Source organism: Mustela erminea, chromosome 4 (genome assembly GCF_009829155.1).
Source record: "Mustela erminea isolate mMusErm1 chromosome 4, mMusErm1.Pri, whole genome shotgun sequence".
Lineage (NCBI taxonomy): Eukaryota > Metazoa > Chordata > Mammalia > Carnivora > Mustelidae > Mustela > Mustela erminea.
In genome coordinates this window covers 20,862,344-20,882,074 of record NC_045617.1, presented here as the reverse complement: position 1 = coordinate 20,882,074, position 19,731 = coordinate 20,862,344, and the positions used below count along the sequence as shown (strand labels likewise).

Genomic DNA, 19,731 nt, shown 5'->3' with positions numbered 1-19,731 from the left:
GACTGCAGCCCGGCCAACACCCCCTGACTGCAGCCAGTGAGAGGTTCTGAAATGGGGCACCCAGAGAAGCCATTCCTGGATTTCTGACCCCCAGGAACTGTGAGGTCCTAAATATGCTTTGTCTTAAAGCTGCTAAGTTTGTAGTAACATGTTATGCAGCCATTGTTAGCTAATACATTCCATTTCTCCACTCTCTGGCTCCTCGTTTTGATCTCCGCACACTTCAAAGTGCCTTTAGTGGCCTAAAGAACGCACGGCATGGATTCCACACTTTACCAGGCCGCCATTTTGCTGTGTCAGTACTTCCAAGGGAGCAGATGTGCCTGTGGGACTATTTGAAGACCAGAGAAGGAGGCAGGGCTTGTTTTTCTACTCGAACCCAAGTGGGACTTCCTGGGGGAGAATTGGCAATCAGAAGGTCTGACCGTGCAAAGTAGCAGGGTTCACTTGGCAACTTTCAATTTCTTTGAAAGGTTAGAAACTGGCTTAAAACAAAGACGTGGAAGCCTGTAAAGTCATGCTTGTTCTCACTGAACACTCTATTAACAGATTCCTTTTGTTACATAATTCGAAAACAAACCCAAGCTCCATCGTGTGGAAGATAAGGCACACGAGAACAGACACTTCCAGTCTCCCACTCTCTCCCTGCTCGGCCAGTAAGTTCTCACTGGGGTTTTGACCTTTTAAGGATGGAGGGGAGAGTCAAAGGAGGTCACAGGGGCACAAAGACGCTGTTCTTGGCCTTAAAGCACTAAGCACAGTGATGGAGAGACAGACACACACATATAACAAAGCCAAATAATACAAGGCAGAGAAATCTGCCAACATTTGGGAGTACCATGTATTAACTTCCAAATTTTAAAAGGGATCAGGTGGCCACTTATACTAAGGTTGTCCCTGACTACAGTGTAGACTCCCATGTTCAAGGCAAGTATCCCTTTCTAGTGGCTTTATGAATGATACCTGCAGACACAGGGATTCAGATCCAGCATTCATGAATGAATGAGCAAGGTCAATGTCTGCATCAGCAGAACTCAGTCTGGTTGGCAGAGAACTCAGCAGGCACAGGAAGTGTGTGCTGGTGCATTTTTGGCTCTTCTCCCCTCCCGCATCCTCAGAGACAGACTTCCATAGAATGCTTCTTTCTTTCCTCCCTCCATTCCAGGGGCCTTCTAGGAAGGTAGGAAAGATTAGTGAGTGTGTGAACACTCATTAGCTCACACGGGGCCTACTTTAAAGAGAAAGTTGGATCCACTACAACACAATGATGTGGTGCCTAAAGCTCTGGGTCAGGTCCCCTGGATAGAACTACACCGCCATGTGGCATGCAGAGGGGAAAAACAAAACAAAAAAACCCACAAAAACCCTGGTAATGTCTCAGTAGTGCCAACCGCCCCAGGTAAAAAGGCACAGTGGGTCCTCATAAAAGACTTCTGTTCCCAGATGAGCCAAGAGCATAATGGCTGACGTATATTTCTTTAAACTTTTCTAATAAACAAAACAGTTTTAGAACAAATAATGTCAAATATCTAGTTACCATGATTCACATGCTGGGAGATGATTTGGAAGGCTAAGGATGCATGAGATAACTTACAAATATTCTGCGAAACATATGTCTGAGAATGTATGCCAGATATTTTACAAAGTATTAGCTAAGTCAGCAAATGTACATGGCAGTAAAACAGAGCGTCATGGTGGGAAAGGGAAGGAAACTTAAAACAAAAAAGAGAGAGAAGGATTCCTTAAGGATACATAAAATTTGATTTTAAGATACAAGAGATCACGATCCACTTGAGAGTTGATAAATTCCGTCACATGGAAGATGACGGGACAATCAGAAAGAGCATTAATGAGGGTGAATGGCCAAAAAACGAATGTCCCCACTGGCTGGGAGGTGACAGCCAGGCGGGCAATTAGGAAGATGAGGGAGAAGGTGCTACCGCCTGCAAAGCGGCTCTTAGCTGGGGGAGGGGAGGAAAGTGCACGGATATCTAGAGGACTCAAAACAAAACGGTCTCAGATCCAGTCCCAGAGCTTCTGATTCGAAAGATCTGGGATGGAACTCGTGTTCGGAGAAAGCTGCTAGTTACGCTGAGATAGCCAGCCACGGCCGGGACCACCGATGGGCCTAGAGTACCCTAGAGCCAGCTGTGTGTCTCCTAACCCACGCAGAATCCTCCCAGAGCGGCAACCTGGGGGCACCTCGCCCCACTGAAGCCAGCATTTCCTCAGTGCATCAAGTCCTGTTTGTTTCGGTTTTTGTTTTTGTTTTAAGAGCCCTTCATCTGGCAGTGGAGAGATGGAGACTGATGAAAACCGTCACGTTGAATCCGTAGTCAAAGGGAGCGGCCTGGAACAGGAATGTTCAGTTGACAAAAGAATGCAGAACAGCTTCACTCTTACCCGTTCCTCCCCTGGTACGCAAGGTCCCGGTATGAGACGAAGAGTTCACACCCCCGAAGACGGTGAGTCCTTGGCCTGCGGCTGCGTGGAAGTTGTTGTAGTTTGGGATGGAGGTCACGCCGAAGCTGGGGTAGTGCTGCGGGGTGGGGTCTGTGCCATAGCGGTACCCGGAGCTCTGGGTCAGGCTGCCGTCCCTCTCCTCCGTCAGTTTTGTTGCTTCTTTATCCTTACATTGCACACAGCCCATTATCTAAATTCCTGCCGAAAACAAAAGGGAGCCACGTGAACTCGGATGCTTGGTAGCTGCGGGGCTGCTGGATGAAAGAGGGATCATTTATAAGGCTCGCCCTTGGCTATTTCAGGCCTAAAAGGGACAGGAGGAAAGGCAGTGCCTAGGGCGGATGGTTAGAAGCGATCTCATGGCCTTAACTTGACAATCACATTCGTTCCCCCTGTGCTTGGGGTGACAGGAGCCACACAGTGTATAGTCACCAGGCAGCGATGTCCTGAAATGAGGCCTGCACCCCTTAAAATCCTAGAACACTATGCGCCTGCTTAAAGATAGCCCAAGACCACGTACTATGCTTTTCTTTAGTTATCTAAAAGGAAAATGTATGCTCTAGACAGTGAGTCCATGCAATATTAGAATAAAACCTCCATTATGGCAAGAAAAAAAAAAAATCCAAGCAAGAGGGTGGAGGAGTGCTGGAAAAGCCAGAAGACAGCCCCTGAACAGCTCATCATAATTCTTTTCTCATGGGTGCCCATTATTCAGGCACACACCTGGTGAATTTTAAGCAGTCAGATGATGATAAGTATCAAAATTAAGAAATCATTGCTGGATGAGAAATACAATTAGGGGCGCCTGGGTGGCTCAGGTGGTTAAATGTCTGACTCTTGATTTTGGCTTAGGTCATGATCTCGGGTCATGAGATCGAGCCCCATATTGGACTCTGGGCTAGGGGTGGAGTTTCCTTACGATTCTCTCTCTCCCTCTCCCTCTGCCTCTCCCCACCTTTAAAAAAATTAAAAAATAGAATAAAATTGGTAGAAACAAAGAGGTCTGGGTATATTTGCAGGATGTCATGATAGCCTACAGTAACAAAATCATTTTCAGCTGCTAATTAACTTTCCAAATTTCCATTAGCTTTTGACATCTTTCAGAAATATTAAAAAAAAAAATCAATCTCAAGTTCCAGAGTTAGTGGTGGATTGAAAGCTCAGGTCATTGTCACCCCACCCTCCTCCAACCTACTTCTGTGTTTATTGTAGAAATGCCACCATCAATGACTGACTTGCTCAAGTCAGAATCCTGGGAAGCAACCTTATTTGCTTCCGTTTTACTTCTCTCTCTCCCCGTCTCACACTCTACTATCCAGACATGCCGAACTTCTCAGTTACTTAAAGGTTCAATTTTTTCTGCCTTCCTTTAGGCCTTGGAATGTGGCCTGGAACATTCTTTCCTGAAGTGCAACATACCCTTCATGTTCCAGGTAAGACACTGCTTCCTCTGCAAAGCCTTCTCTGATCCCTGTACCCGCCTTCCAGGGCTGGGGTGATGCTCTTTCTAAGTGCTCCCCTGGCATCTTGATTTCTCCCATCATGGCACCTATTCTGCCATATTAAAACATGGTTTGCCCACTTACCTCATGGCCCAGTGGACTGTGGGTTCCAGGAAAACAGGGCCCTGTCCACTTTTGTCATAGCTATAATGCCAGTGCGTGGCACACAGTAGGTGCTTAATACAGGCAATCAGATGAGTGAGGGAGAATTCTCTAGCCCAGTATGTTTCTCTTTCACCCTTTCTCTCTGCAGCCAAGACCAACCCTTCTCTCAGCAACGTACATAAGCAGTTGACCATGCATTTTTTTATCTATTGGTATATGTGAGAAAGAAAGAGGATTCAGAAATACAAGGTTAAGTTGGTTAAATGATCGTACTTTGGACTGTAATACCCATTGGGTCGATGGGGGTAGGTAGAACATGCAATGGATGTCCCTTCCAAAACTCTGAAGAGTGGCCCATATGGAACCAAAGGATCAAGTAAGAAATGCATGACCTCATATGTAATTACATGTGTTCACTGGGGAGGGCCAAGCTGCTACGGGAATGGAAGGGGCAGACAGTCGTGAAGAAGAATGAAAGCACTAGTTGCTCTTAGTATCTTGCAATCCAAAGTGGGGAGTGTCATATCAGATACAGAGACTCTTGGTGGGGGGCACTGTTCTGAGCACGCCCTTTCTGGGGAAAAGGGATCTGAAAGCAGCATCAGACTGCTCTAATGTCCTCTTACATTACACATTTCAATAAATACTTGTGGAATTCAATGTCAGTTCCTGAGAATGGAAATGTCTGGAAACGAGCCGCCCACTGCCTGAGCTGAGATCACCCAATCTGGAACACATTTACGTGTAAATCATTCAAGATTAACTTACAATATACTGGGTCCAACATGCTCTCTAACTTATGGTAGATGAATGCCATTTTAACCAACTTCCAATAGGAAATTCAAACTATGTCCAAGGCATGATTTACTGAAGGAATTTCATCATTTGTTGTGGGTATTGCTTCACAGGATTGAGAAATATCTTGCTTACTTTATATTAACTCCTTTATGGCAGAAAGTTGCTTTGAGCTCCCACAAAGGCCCGACAGAAGACAGTTCTTGTCCCAGATGCTTTTTTTCAGGGATTTCACTAATCAACTGTAATCGGAAGCTGTGAGAACTGAATCACAGTATCACATTATCGACACCAGCGGTTTTCAGCTGGGGCTGACTTTTACTCCTCTCACACCCACCAAGAGACATAACAGGCAATGTCTAGAGACACTTTCAGTTGCCACAACTCAGGGAAAAGAGGCACTACTGGTACCTAGTCAGTAGAGGCCAAGGATACTGCTAAACATTGTACAATGGAGGACAACCTCCAACAGCAAAGAATTAACCGGCCCCAAATGTTAAGAGCATCAAGGTTGAGAAATTATGATTAATGGAGGAGAAAGAGATCTACGTTCATTTCTTCAAAACAGTATCTAACAGCTATTTCCCTTATATGTGTGACCAATATGCAATTCACAATGCTTTTCTTAGGAGAACAGGCAGGCTAGGTAGAAGGACACAGTTTTAAAAATCGGTATAAAATGCTGATTCTCCCCTAGAAGTGTGTTCCTTGTGATAGAGAAAAGAATCTAAGCCACTGAGAACTCTCATTACGAACTACTCTTTCAAGTTCAACAAAACAGAACAAAAATGAACCCCACTGGAAGCAGGACCTTATAGCTAACCAAACTAAGAAAAAAACTCGTCTTTTACAATCTACCAAGAAAAAGTATTACCACTGGAATAAACGAACACCATCTGTACAGCTATGAAATAATGAAAGGAAACACATAGTAAGCTCCTTGAGGGCAGGGATTATTTTCTGGCTTGGTTTTAGCATCGTATCCTGAGGGTCTAGAACGGCGCCACATGCTGTAGGAGCTCAATAAATATTTGTTAAACGATTACGATGCAAAAGTCCAAAACTCAATCAAAATCATTTTGGAGAAAACAATTCTCTTTTGTAGAAGGGACAGCTCTGTTGCCACTTCACACATTTGCAGTTTTGAGTAAGAAATGTTTCTGGACAGGTCTTGGCTTACTCTCTTCCCTTCGTTGACAAAGAAACTGAAATAAATCAGTCAATGTAGGCTCAAGACATTAAAAGTTAATCACAATGAAAATATTTGTGTAAGAACTTGTGGTCTTCTTCCTCCCACTTGGGGCGGTCAGACTAACCATTTCCTGACGGAAGAGTCAGAAGCCGCTCTGTGAGCTGTACCCAACATGACTTCAGGCTCCCTGCCATGAGACAAACTCCTAAGCACTCGAGTTAAAATAAAAACATCCTTTTTTATGCACAGTTCTGTGGTGTCGCACTTATGGCCAATGCTCTAGGTTCATTATGAATGTGAGATGTACTGATACACCTGCCGAGATCTGTGGGGCACTGGGAAACACGAAATAATGCCATTCCAAAGGTGGGACCTTGGCATTACTCTGACGAGTAAATTCTGCACCATGAACTCATGGTCATACTTCTCTCCATGAGGCTGTGCCTAGGGAAACTGATGGACAAGCACTTTGACCAGTAAGATCCTGTGACTGTGGTCAAGGCATCTGGGTTATAGCCCCGAAGGCCCCCCTCCCCCTACCCTTCTTCAGTCCTTTGGCAAAACTAAAGGGCTCTCTACTATGCAAGGAAAACCGGATTTACATAAAATTTCCTTAGGCCTGTGATCTTGTATGTGCCAGCAGCGTTAAGCAGCTCAGGAGAGAGCTGTCCAAGGGAGAATCCGAGGACCGCCACACCCTGTTCCTGTGAGCACGGCAGATGCCATCAGCTGATCGCGGCACTGTCTCATGCTGCGCCACACGTGGCCTCACAGTCCTCCTTCGCATATGCCCGCGTGTGGTGGATGGAAGCTGACATGAAAGATGGACTCTATGCCCGACTCTGGGCACAGGCTGCTGTGATCCAGAATGAGTCCGGCTGAACACACCTTCCCTCCAGCAACGCCGCAGACCACAGTCCAGCTGCTCGGCGCACATTAAACACAGATACAACAGATACAACGGATAGGCTCACATCGCCTGGTACGCCACTCAGCAGAGCAACACCCGTCCACACAGGTTATAACAGCAGGACTTCCGAGGAGAGTTCAGAGAGCTAGGTACCAAAAAGGAGGAAAGGCCACCGGCAGTCTTCTGCAAAAGCAAATTACTTTCTGAGACACATTCACTTGCAGGTGGAAAGGAGGGACGGCAGGAGGAGGGAAGGTGAAATGAATAACTTTAAATTCAGCAGTGTGAGCACTTCTGCCTCAGAAACCAGCCCAGGGGGGTGTGGGGAAGTGAGGGCCCTGAGGCACAAGTTGCCATCCTGGCTGCTGGCAGCACAGACTTGGAAGAGTGACGGGTCGGGCCACACTGGCCTGCACTGGGATGCGGCGGCATATTTCCCGCTAGGACCATTCACCGCCCCTTTAGCTGGTCTCCCATTTACGTGGGTGAAAATCATAATAAAAGCAAAGGTACAAGGAAGGGAAACTAGAAACCAAACATAAGCAACTGAGGTGGAGACAGCGGAGAAAGAATTTAAAGCTGAATTGTAGATTGACGGCACAGTCTCACACACTTCTGCAAACGTGGAAAGTACTGGTAGTTTAATGAGCCACCACCACCCTTTTCTGGTCAACAGTAGTAACATGAGGCAAGAGGGAGAGACGTGGCAGCAGCACATCAGAAATGACCTGACTCCTGGGCAGAAGAGCCATGGCAGGGGTTTCTTGATCCTTGTCAGATTGGAAACAGCCATAAGAATCCACCAGAGAGGGGTGCCTGGGTGGCTCAGTGGGTTAAAGCTTCTGCCTTCGGCTCAGGTCATGGTCTCAGGGTCCTGGGATCGAGTCCCACCCTTCGGCTCTCTGCTCAGAGGGGAGCCGGCTTCCCCCCCGCCTCTCTCTCTGCCTGCCTCTCTGCCTACTTGTGATCTGTCAAGTAAATAAATAAAATCTTTAAAAAAAAAAAAAAGAATCCACCAGAGGTATCTAGCTACATTCTCCATCGAGTAAACAAAAATCCTCTGAAAGTCTAGGGAAGGCTTACTTTCATTTACACTGTGTAAGTGCTATTAGCAGAATGTTCTGAGACATGTGAGTGCCATGGTGGAAGCAAGGGCTGTTGGGACATGGACCCTGTCACCCAAATTTCCCAGCACTTTCAATCCTTTATGATGGGACTTTCCTCTTTGGAAGACATTGGGTCCTGACACCCCACAAGAGTAGGGGTGATGCTGTCTTCTGGGGACACCCTGGACAGAAGGGCCACTGCTGGCTGGGGAGGCCAGAGAGAAAGCAGGACCACACTGGACCATCTTGGAAATGCAGACACTCCCCAAGATCCCAAGGCCGGGAAAGGTCACAGCTGGGATGAGATGTTGGGCACATCAATACTCGAGGCCTGAATCACATCAGTATTGGTGCGGGCCCAGCCAGTAGTCCCAGACGGGCTACAAAAAAAGAATACACAGGACTCTGCTTCTTCGCTGCCAAATGGAAGGAAGGGGTGAAAATCTGTGCCTTGCTGAAAAGGTGGTGTGGTGGACAAAACTCCAAGGTAAGCCCTGGATTTCTGCCCTTGCTGTGACAAACCCTGTATCATCCCTAGGACTGACGGGATAATCACTCCCTCGATTAGGCTATTTCATTAGGTATGGCTGACTTCAACAAAGAGAAATTATCCCAGGTGGAAGTGACCTCATGAAGTGAGCCCTTGACAGCAATTGGGCTCTCTCTGAAGTAGATACAAAGTGTAATAGGCATCCTAGGGACGTTCTGTCCTGCTGGCCTGGCAGATAGAGGGAGCTATGTGGCCAGAAATGTGGGTGGCCTTTAGGGACCAAGTACAGCCCCCTGCTGGCAGAAAACAAAGAAATGAGGACCTCAGTCCCACAACCACAAGGACCTGAAGTGGGCCAAGAACCTGGAAATGGATTCTTTCCTGGTCAAGGTTTCAGAGGAGAATGTTGTTGGCCAACGCAGTCTTGGGAGCCCAGAGCTCAACCACGCCATGCCCAGATGTTCAGAACTGCAAGCTAATCAACGGGGGCTGTTTAAGCTGCTGTATTTGTAGTAATTTGTTACACAGCAAGAGAAAGTGAATACTGCTTTGGTGGAATGGGCACCACTAAGGGGAAGGCTCCAATCTTGGTAGTGATGACCAATATTAAACGAGGGCTTGCTGTACGCTGGGCACTATGCTATGTACTGGAACATCCTATGTCACTCGACCCTCATGACCGTCCTTAGAGGTATCATGCTTTCCCCTCATTTGACAACAGAGGAGAAGAGAGGTTTGAGACTTTGTCCCCAGCTCTATGCGGGATGGAGGCAGGATGTGAAGCCAGCCAGACTGATTCCGTGGCTGGCACATGGAGCCTGTGGACCAGAGTTGCTTCCTGCCCCATGGGCTCTTGGCCAGCCGATGCAAGGCTGTGGGTATGTGGTCAGAGGGGCCTGTGGGGATGGCCCCCTAGTTCCCAGCTTCATGTGTATGACTAATGGGGGCCCTGACATCAGGGACTGGGCCTCACCGCCCACCCCCACATTTACACCCTGCCCACACCCAGACCATGGGCTCTGTGAGGGTGCTGGGACCATGCCAGGCATGGTGAGTCACTGGCTTCCTCCATGTGGTGTAGGGTCTTAATGAACATTTGGGCTAACGGCACTGACGTTCCCCCTAGTTTCCTGCTATTTCCTAGATGTGGTGAGTGTTGATGTATACCACAAAGGAGTGAGCACTGGTTTTTTTGGTGTAGTGAGCTTGCCGACTGCATTTAAAACAGGATTTGCTTTACAGGCAAAACTTTCTGGAACATATTTACCATATAAACAGAGCACAAACAATGCCTCCTTCAAGCACAAAATAACAGATTTCTACTCTTGGTGGAGTCCCATGAGTGAGAGCACCCCACCCCCAACAATAAAATGTCACATCTTTGCAGTGAAAAGACTGATTTTGACACAGGATCGCATACAGTGCAGACACCAGTCACATGCAACAGTGGGAGAACGGAGCCTATTTAAAAAGCAAATCAAAGTTTTCCTTTGAAAATAACAAGAGGTGGTGTTGGATGATCACTTGTGTGTGACTCTGCAAGGTCCTCTGGAGGGCGAGGACCACGGATCTTGTTCCGTGGCGCACAGCTCACATTTGTATGAGCTCATATAAATCACTCTCACAAATGTCAGAGCACTTTAAGAAAAAAACCCCACATCCCTGGTACCTAGAAGATTTTTTGGCTCCCCCGCCTGGTTTGTCTTGTGCAAATAACCCCCACACCGAGAAGCAGCGGTTCATTGCCTGCAGCAAGTTCTCCTTTCCCTTCTCTAAAGCCTTCCATTCCCGGATGCCCAGAGAGTCAAAAGTACTTAATAAAAAAAGAAATGGAAGCATTAGCCCCCGATGGTGAGATTTAACACTGCAGCCAATGAAGAGCTGGAACCATCCCCAAACCCAAATGGCCAAATGAGGTTTTAACACCAGATCGTGGAAAGGCTCCAAAAGGAGGGGAGAACATTTTCTTCTTATGCTCACTTCGGATCTCAGGGTTAAGACAAGAGGGAAATGCTGATAAAAAACAAGGATACGTTTTAACTGTCTATGCCAAAGGGTTCAGAAAGAATTAGAGCAAAGATTATAAAGTTTTTCAGGCCTTCTCCCACCTCTTTTGGGAGGAAAAAAGGTTCCTTTGTGGTTACTGGTTTAAACTTTTATTTTTATTGATCTATAATTCCCATGCCATAAAATTCACCCTCTTAAAGTTTACAGTTCAGTGGTTTAAAATATATATTTAATATATATGTACATATTACATATAAAAAGTATTAATAGATATTAATATGTATACTTAATATACAAGGAAACCATTGTCACTATCTACTGGTCACGTTAGATATTGTCACTATCTAATCCTAGGACATTTTCATTCCCCCCAAAGGAACCTGTACTCATTTCCTTCTCAGCCTGACCCCTGGCAACCAGTGGTTTTATGTCTTTATGGACTTGCCTACTTGAACAATTTGTATGAAGGCAATCATATAACATGTGGCCTTTCGTGACTGGCTTCTTTCAGCTGGCACACCGTTTTCAAGGTCCATTCCTTTTGCAGCATGAATCAGTGCTTCATTCCTTTTTATGGCTGAAAATACTCCATTGTAGGGATGGACTAGTTTACCAGTCTTCAGTGGATTGACATTTGGCTTGTTGCCACCTCCTGGCTGTATGAATAATGAGGCTATGAACACTCACGCATAAGCTTTTGTGTGGACATATGTTTTCAATTCTCTCGGGTTCATATTTTAATATGTAAGGAATTTATATAGATTAAAAAAACCCCTATGATTAGGTACATGGGAAAGCATGTTAATTGGCAATTCAAAGAAAGGAGAAAGGGCTTGTGAAACTTATGGGAAAATGTTACCGTCAGTAGTAATCAAAGAAATACAATGTAGATTAATGAGAGACTTTCACTTCTCAATTAACAAAATTTCAAAAGGAAGTCTGTCCAATAGTGATGGACGTCCCCTAAATGCCCATTCTCATCTATTGCTGATAGAAGACCAGGAATTAGGGTATAACCTTTTCATAGACCAATCTGACAGTGTTTTATATATATATATACACATGTTTTTTTAAAGAAACCTTAAAAAATGGCCTGTTCTTTGTGAATCTGTGCTAAAGAGACACTTTTTGAAAAATGACACATGAAGAGGTCCTGTGACACGTTAGTTTTAATTTGAAAGTTAGAAAACCAGCTAAGTTTTTAATGAGAAGGTGATGGCTTAGTAAATGGTAAGGCATGCCCGTCATGTAAAATAAAACCGAAATTAAAACTTAAGTTTACAGAAAATAATCAGTAATACAGTAAAATGCTCATATTATATTAAGAAGGATCACATGATTGTGACTTTATGACAAATGCCTAAAAAACCGTCTGGAAGGAAAGATACCAAGATGCTTGCTGGTGGTCTTGGGCGGGGATAACACTATGGGTGACTGTTCTTTCTTCTGTTTTTTTCCCTCAGATGTTCTATACTGAGAAAGCACAGTTTTTATGAGAATAAATCATTGTTTTAAAATAGGAATAATCCCTTTAATTTTATCAGTTGCTGATTTAATTTATACAGAAGTATATAATCATACATTGATGAAATATGCTTTATGAACTGAAAAATTAAGAGAATGAAAGAAAGTGACTGATTCCAAAAATTAAGAGGGAGAGAGAGTGACTGATTCTAAAGTCTGTTAAGAAGCAACCTCTCCTCCTGGAAGGTTTGAAAGGTGAAAGGTACTGAAGGACAGAAAGATTCCTTTTTCTTTTTTCTTGTTAATTAATTTATTTGAGAAAGAGAAAGAGAGAAAGTATCCTCACGCAGACTACCTGCTGAGTGTGGAACCTGATGCCAGGGCCCTGAAATCATGACCTGAGCCAAAATCAGGAGTTGGCTGCTAAACTGACTGAGCCACCCAGGTGTCCCTAGGGCAGAGAGGTTTCTGAGTCTTTCTAACATCTGTGTGGGAAGTGTGCAGTGAGGGAGCAGCGCTAGGAGGGGTGGCGAATGCACCCAGATGGGTGGTCACAAAAGTATAATTAAGGGCACAGATTAAGCAAAGCCATGACAAACAACACCTCAGAGGACCATGTAGGTGGCCTTGCAACCCCAAGGCATAGAATCTGTGATAGCAGAACCAGAAGTCAGGTGGTGGACTACTGGGTTCTTGAAAACCTTCGGGTCCCAAGCTCCAAGGTACCTGGGGAAACCCAATAAAGTCAGAATGACATTATTCTGAACAAGTCAACATTGGAATATAACCAAGGAGTTCAGGTTACTAAAGAACCTGCAAGACCTCTCTGTGAGCAAGGGCCTGGAGACCACACACTGGCATGGCCCTAAGGAGCTGGGGAGAATGAAGTAAAACACTTCTGTTCTTTGGATGCTTGCTGTTGGTGGAGACAAGGGGACTTGCTCAGGGCACCAGGCAGAAAAATTCTGTCTTCTTCTCTCACTTCTCCTCTTGTTGCCCTCACCCTTTCCTGTTGGGGCATTCAGCCTGGCATTTTGATGAGGTGACTTTTGACTTTGCTTAGAATTCCCCAGCCCTTAGAATCTGGTGCATTCCAAGCAGGGCACAGAATAGTAACCAACATTGGTTTATGCGACCTAAAATTTTTCAGATACATAAAAAAGATTCAATAAAGATGCTTCTTTCTAATGTTGATGTTTGTTCGAACCTCTTTCTATACTCCTTGGCCGTGTTGTGTAAAAACAACCAGAGGAAAACAAAAATAAAACTGTAGGCTTCCTTTCATGAACTGGAAGAGAGTCAGTGTCACATCTGGGCCACAGTGGTAGAGACTGGCTTTCTGGGCTGAACTGGCCAAGGGCCCAAGGATGGGGGTGTCTGTCACCTGGCGGGGCCACAAGAAGGCATGTTAGCACAAAGCAGCTGGATGAACAGTCGTCATCAATGCCCCCTGCCCGCCAGTGTGGAGAATGAACGCTGAGGAGGTTCACTCTCCAAGGCCAAACAAAAACCTCTGCCAATCCTTCTATTCTCTGTGGAGGTTCCTCGCCAGATGATTCTGCAAATGTGGCCTCATCCTTTGAGAAAACAGTGAATTCTTTTTCCCTTTAATTCATCAGTTCCAGTCAAGAAGATCTACTCCTTAAAAGAAACAGAATGGATTTTGAATAAGGAAATTTTACTCTTCTTTTTGCCCTCGAGCTCATGTTTGTGTTCGTGTCCCCACGAGACCCCCTTTCCACTGATGACTTATCTGGTTATGAAGTCAGAGCGCATCAAAATCCACCGCCCTGAGAATTTGGTTGTGAAGCCACTTGCATTGTGTTTTTGGCGCGGAGGCAGATGTCTTTTCTTTGCAGACTGCCGTGAAGGCCCGCCCCCTGCCCCCCCTTCCCCTGATCTTTCTGTTGGCACTTTGTCAAGGAATCAGCAACGCTCGCATCCTTAACTTCTGCCTCTTTTGCACTGGTTTTGAATTTCAAAGCCTCTTGGCAGCTGTTTTGGTGTGAATGCTGATAAAGTAGGCCTTCAGAAAACACGCCCCTAACTCTGTGGCCTTTACTGGGACAAGGAACAACAGTGACAGTGATGAGGGGAACAAAGGAAACACAGAGGCCGGGGACTCTCGCCAGCCTCCTCCTACCACTTCCGCGCCTGAAGGGAGTGACGACTGTCTCTGCCTTCCCTCGACCTTACTTTGTTTACCCACGGTGAGCCCAGGTCGCCTGACTCCGTGGTGGCTGCCCGAGGAAGGCTTTCACAAGAGGCCCGCACTCACGATCGCGAGCTGAGAGCCCGCAGAGACCCGAGGAAATTGAAGATAAGCAAGAGGAAGAGAATGTGGGACCCGCTGAAAGCAGTCCGTGATGCTTTCCCCAACAGCACGTAAAAATGACCAACAGTGGCCACTCTGTGTGGGAGGAACACGTGTTGCTGGGCCACTCGTTGACGACCTACTTGGCACCAGATAGAAATCCTGTCAGGTCTCTGTTAACAAATCTGAAAAGGAGAGATGTGGTTTATATAGCAGCATACATTTTGTAAACACCGCTGCTTATAAAATTTACGGTAAAGCAATTCAGTAGTGACTTTTCACCTGGCATGTGAATGCGGCAGAGTGGGAATTTTCGAGTGTCTTGCACGGTAATTGAACTTGGGGTTTATCTTCTTAAAGAAGACCGACCGCACAGCAGGCCGTCCCCTTGCGGATTCTGGTATCAGATAGGGCTTGTCCTTGGCCCAAAGGACAAGGGAACAGCCTTGCAACCCCAAGGCGCAAATGCAGGTCACTGAGAATGGGTAGCGGGAGGATGAGGTACAGGGCGGGGCAGACCCTTCCCTGCAGCACCAGACCCTCCCCCTCCTCCACAGCGAGGCCAATGGCGATGCACCCCAAGACTCCACTTTTAGTCTCCCTTGCTGCTCGGTTGGCCATGTCTGATCCTGGCCATCCAGCTGAGAATGGACGTGTTCTATCTGGCCCGTGTCTTCAAAAGACAGTGGGTTGCTCACCATCCTCCTTCCCGCTTCCTGTGGGCTGGACAGTGGATGTAGCTCTGGTGAGTTGGCTTCAGCAAGGCAGAGGATGGCAACCCAACAGACACTGGCAGAATCGCAGGACAGAGGACCCTGGGCCTTAGACGGTCTTGTGGAGCACGGCTGCCCATCTGCCTTAGAGGTGGGATCTCTGAGCCAACACAAGAGAGGCATGAACGTCTGTCTTGTGGGAGCCACTGGATTTTTGCGAGGAGGAGCGAGAGGGGTCTTTTGTTATAACGGGCAGCCTATACTCTACCACAAGAAGGAAGGGTATCCAGCATAGAGGTCAAAGGTGGCTCTACTGGTCACTTATTTGGTTTCTTCCCCTATAGCCTCCAAAACCAATAAGAGCTTCTGACCTTGTCTGATACTGACCATTCAACTTGTACTGAGGCCAGCTAGCAGGACAACAGTAACAAATTTTAACAATAGCTACCATTTACTGAGAACTTATTTTGTGCCTGGAACTTCACATGTGGTATTTCATTTTAATCTTCAGAACAACCTCGAAAGGGTATTCCACAGTTAAGGAATCCTGGGCTCGCAGACTTTAAGTTAACTTGTGTGGTGTCACCCAGTCAGTGGGACCAGGATCCGTGTCTAAGACAGTCACATCCTCTTTCTACTCCTCCAGGGTTCCCTTTTGAGAAGCATGCTCTGCTCCTGGCCATTTCTGCATATTTTTTGAAAAGATCAAAGAATGACAGATTTAATGGTGTGACAGGAGCTGGGCACTGCTGCGTCCCACCATTATGTCAGTTTTTGCACTAGGGCTGAAAGTGCTCTTTAAGTATTCTTCTCTTTACAGGTCTTCAGCGTAGGACTGGTTCCTAGGTCTCCAGGACATTTCAGTGCTGGGGTACCGGGCTCCTGGATTGGAGAAGCTCTGCAAGCAGTACCATACCCTGGAACAAAGCTGGGGGTTGCCATGTGGCCCAGAGCATATCACTTGATTCTGTGGAGCCTGGTTTCCTTCTCCATCGAGTAACAAGCTTCAACCAGGAGGACTAAGCCTTCATAGCAAGCCTAACACTCCCGAAGGAGCCCAGAGCCCTCCTGCACACACTCAAGCAGAACTGAATCTATAAACAGGCACAGAACTCTCCACTCCCCACAGCCCCAGATGCTTGTTATGAATCACGAGGACCCACAGAGTAATGCGACCCAGCTGTCCGGTTTGGCTGTCAATACTCAGGTGTCCCTCTACCCAGGTATCCCTCTACCATGGCCAGAGCCCGGACCATGAGTATTATGGGAGTTTTAATGACGTGACAGGAGCTAGGCACTGTTATGCCCTACGGCATTTATTTTATTTTTTGCACCGTGGCCTAAAATGTCCTTTCTTGCTGCGGTTTTCAGAAGACCTGACCATGCCCTCCACTTCTCTTTGCTGCTAAAGTGAAGAACAACTTACCCCATGGCATACAGCTCAGGTACTCGAGACCTGCTGGGGTCCTGACCCACCTCCCCCTCCTCGCCAGGAGCCTCCAATTCTGACTCTTTCCTAGCATTGCCAGGTACAGCTGTTTTTCCTGAGTTACACAGAAAACAATAAGAAGGACAAAGAAACATCCCCCCCACCAAATAAAAAGTTACTCAGCAATCACCATAGTAACAAATCACCCATTTATAACAGTTTCATTTTCCTTGCATTCTTACCTCTTTCTTTACATCCAGGCCCACCTCTAGCCTCCATTCAGTAAACATATTTTGATCTTCTCTCTGTGACAGGTGCTGTGCAAAGGGTTGTGGGTATGGCGTCGAGTAACCAAGGGCCAGACTGGGAGGAGCTTATATGTACTTAGGAGGGAGCCCCTCAAATCTGGACCTGGGTTGAGGAGGGAGCACTGAGGGGTCTGAATTCATCCAGGCCAGCCGCTGTGATATACCTGGCCCAGGTGAGGAGGGAGCGGAAGCATACACGAGAGGACAGACGTGTGGCTGGGCACGGTGCCGTGGGGCTTTCTGCATTTGTTCCTGTGTTTACAGAGCACTGAAACATGTGCCAGGCAGCTTGCAAGGCTCTCAGAGGGAAGGGGCCCGGCTCCTGCTCAAAAGGAGCTTATGGTTTAATGGGATGGGTATATGCAGCTGGGGAGGGGGCTGGAGATGAAGCCAGATCATAAACAGCTACGCGTCCATGTTACTGAGCACCAGCTCCCGTGCCTGCAGCCGGTGCGATGTACGACAAGCAAACACTCTCCTTTGATCCACCCACAGCACCGACAGCCTTGTGAACAGGGTACTGTTATCATCGGCAGCATTTTACAGATAGGGGACGAGTATAGGGAAGGCAAGTGACTTGCCTAAAGCCCCACAGCGAGCCTGAGCTGGATTTCAACCCACAAGCGGCTGAATCTAAGACGTAATCTTAACCACGTGCTCATAGGCTAAAGTATCTGCACAGTTTCCAGCTGATACTTACTCAGTATTAAGTGGGAGTGGAACTGGGTCCTGATAGACACATACTGAAATGGCGTAGGGAGAGAAGCATGGGGAGGCCAGAGAGTGAAGCCAAGAGTGGGAAGAGACTGCACACAATTGGGCGGAGGCATCAAGATAAGATGCCTTCTTCAGCTGGACAAACAGCTCTATCCATTCTAGCTACCTGTCTATGCCTAATTCATACCTCGTATTTCATCCCCAACGGTGGCAACACTGTAGCATCTGTTGCAAGTGAGAATACTGATCTAAAACCAGACTGCTGCTCAGGCAGTTGACTACCGGACTGTGTAAGTTACATTTTCGGAGAGCCCCGTCACAAAAGCAGCCCCGGATCGGATCGTTGGGGGCTGGTAGGAGTGGGAGATGTGAGGCTGCGTGGATGGTTGCCTAAACATGACAAGGACAGACAACAGTGGAGATAGCTACACATCAGCAACGTATGACATCTGGAAAAAGATAACAATTGTTCACTAAAAAGGGCATGTAACAGCTAATATGCAACAATGGACTGGGGAGCCCGAAGAAGGAGATTGGGGTAGAGGTCCAGGTGAGTATAAGGTCAAAAAGTGCCCACCACCTTCCCCCTCCACCCACGGGCAGTTTACTCCATCAAGCCAAAGAGGAATGTCTTTTGGCAGACATGGTGGTTACACCTCAGCTTTGTGTGGACTATGTAATCTAACACACTCTTCAGGCTAATGTCAGAAGATGGCTTATATTTTAGCTACAATAGTTCTGCTCACATCTACAAGCTCACCATAGTCAGAGGATGGAAACTCTGCCCATCCACCAACAAGAGTCATCGCTCAGCAGCTCTGAGCAGCAATCCGGCCCAGCACTAGGCAGAACTGGCCTGCCCCTGGGGCTCATGCTGAGCTCCTATGGGGTGGCCTTATAGACTCCAGGTGACAATGACCCATGTACAGCTTCATACTCTGCCCCAGTTCTGGTTCAATACACCCCAACTGACTGGGTGAGTAACAATGGTCCATACTTGGAATGAGCCCGGGCAACAGCTCTGTCATAATTATTTTTGACAAAGGCTGACCTGACATGCTGATCATCAGCCCAGGAAGGGGGAGAAAGGTTCTGTGACTAGCCAGCATACACACCCTTGGTTTCTGCCAGGGTTCATCTTTATTTATTTTTTAAAAAGATTTATTATTATTTATTTATTTGACAGACAGAGATCACAAGTAGGCAGAGAGGCAGGCAGAGAGAGAGGGGGAAGCAGGCTCCCTGCTGACAGACAGCCTGGTTCGGGGGTCATTCCCAGGACCCTGGGATCATGACCTGAGCGGAAGCCAGAGGCTTTAACACACTGAGCCATCCAGGTGCCCCCAGGGTTCATCTTTAATCTGGACATACATTCCCTGGATGCACTCCCCACTCAGTCCCCTCTTTATTTCCTATACATCGTGCTTTTCTCTTAAGATTTCATGTTCTACATAGGTTCCATTCCTAAAATGAAAATGTTGCTAAAAATTGGTAGATCTCTGTATCTCTTATAGAAAATTGATTATTTGTACCAACCCCTGCCTTCCAAAACCCACTAAACTGTTTCCTAAGTTTATTTTTCTTAACCCATATCTTAACTGTTTTAAATCTGTGTCTGTCTTAACATGCTGGCTGGTTAATCTTCCTTTCCATTTTTTTCATTATTTTTTCAAACATCTGACTCTCCTTTAGCTTAAAATGATGCCTCAACTAAATTCCTCTTTTTCACTTTTGTCTCTGTTTCCCATGGCAGAACAAACAAACAAACAAACAAAATTTATCACTTTTTTGGTACCAGAGCACTTTTGCTTTCTTATTTAGGTCAGGTAACAAAATATCACTTATTCACAAGCCAAACCAAACCTACCCCAAACTCTCCCCCCTCTTTTCTCTATTGTAATTCCAGCATAAAGAAGTGATACTATTGGCAGAATTTTCAGTCTGCTGATACAAAGTACTGATAAAAATGTGGACCAAGGGGCGCCTGGGTGGCTCAGTCGGTTAAGCGTCTGCTTTCGGCTCAGGTTATGATCCCAGGGTCCTGGGATCCAGCCCCGCATCGGTCTCCCTGCCCGGAGGGGAGTCTGCTTCTCCCTCTGCCCCTCCCACTCTCTCCCTCTCTCTGTCAAATAAAAAAAATAAAATCTTAAAAAAAAAAAAGGAGACCAACAGAATTCCCAAACACTGCTGGTGGTATGCAAATTGTTATGATTACT

General features: G+C 46.5%; 1 protein-coding gene across 9 annotated transcripts in view; it reads right to left on the bottom strand.

Moving 5' to 3' along the window:
- The window catches only part of FYN (FYN proto-oncogene, Src family tyrosine kinase), a 207,592-nt gene that overhangs the window by 52,742 nt on the left and 135,119 nt on the right, over positions 1-19,731 (bottom strand). For 8 of the 9 annotated variants that reach the window (XM_032337998.1, XM_032337997.1, XM_032338005.1 and 5 more), the window contains one exon: positions 2,404-2,661. In XM_032337998.1, the coding sequence (XP_032193889.1) occupies positions 2,404-2,650 (247 nt within the window). In that variant the 5' untranslated portion in view covers positions 2,651-2,661. Of the gene's footprint in view, positions 1-2,403; positions 2,662-8,146; positions 8,173-19,731 lie in introns of those variants that run through there. The other variant, XM_032338003.1, reaches the window with a different exon arrangement.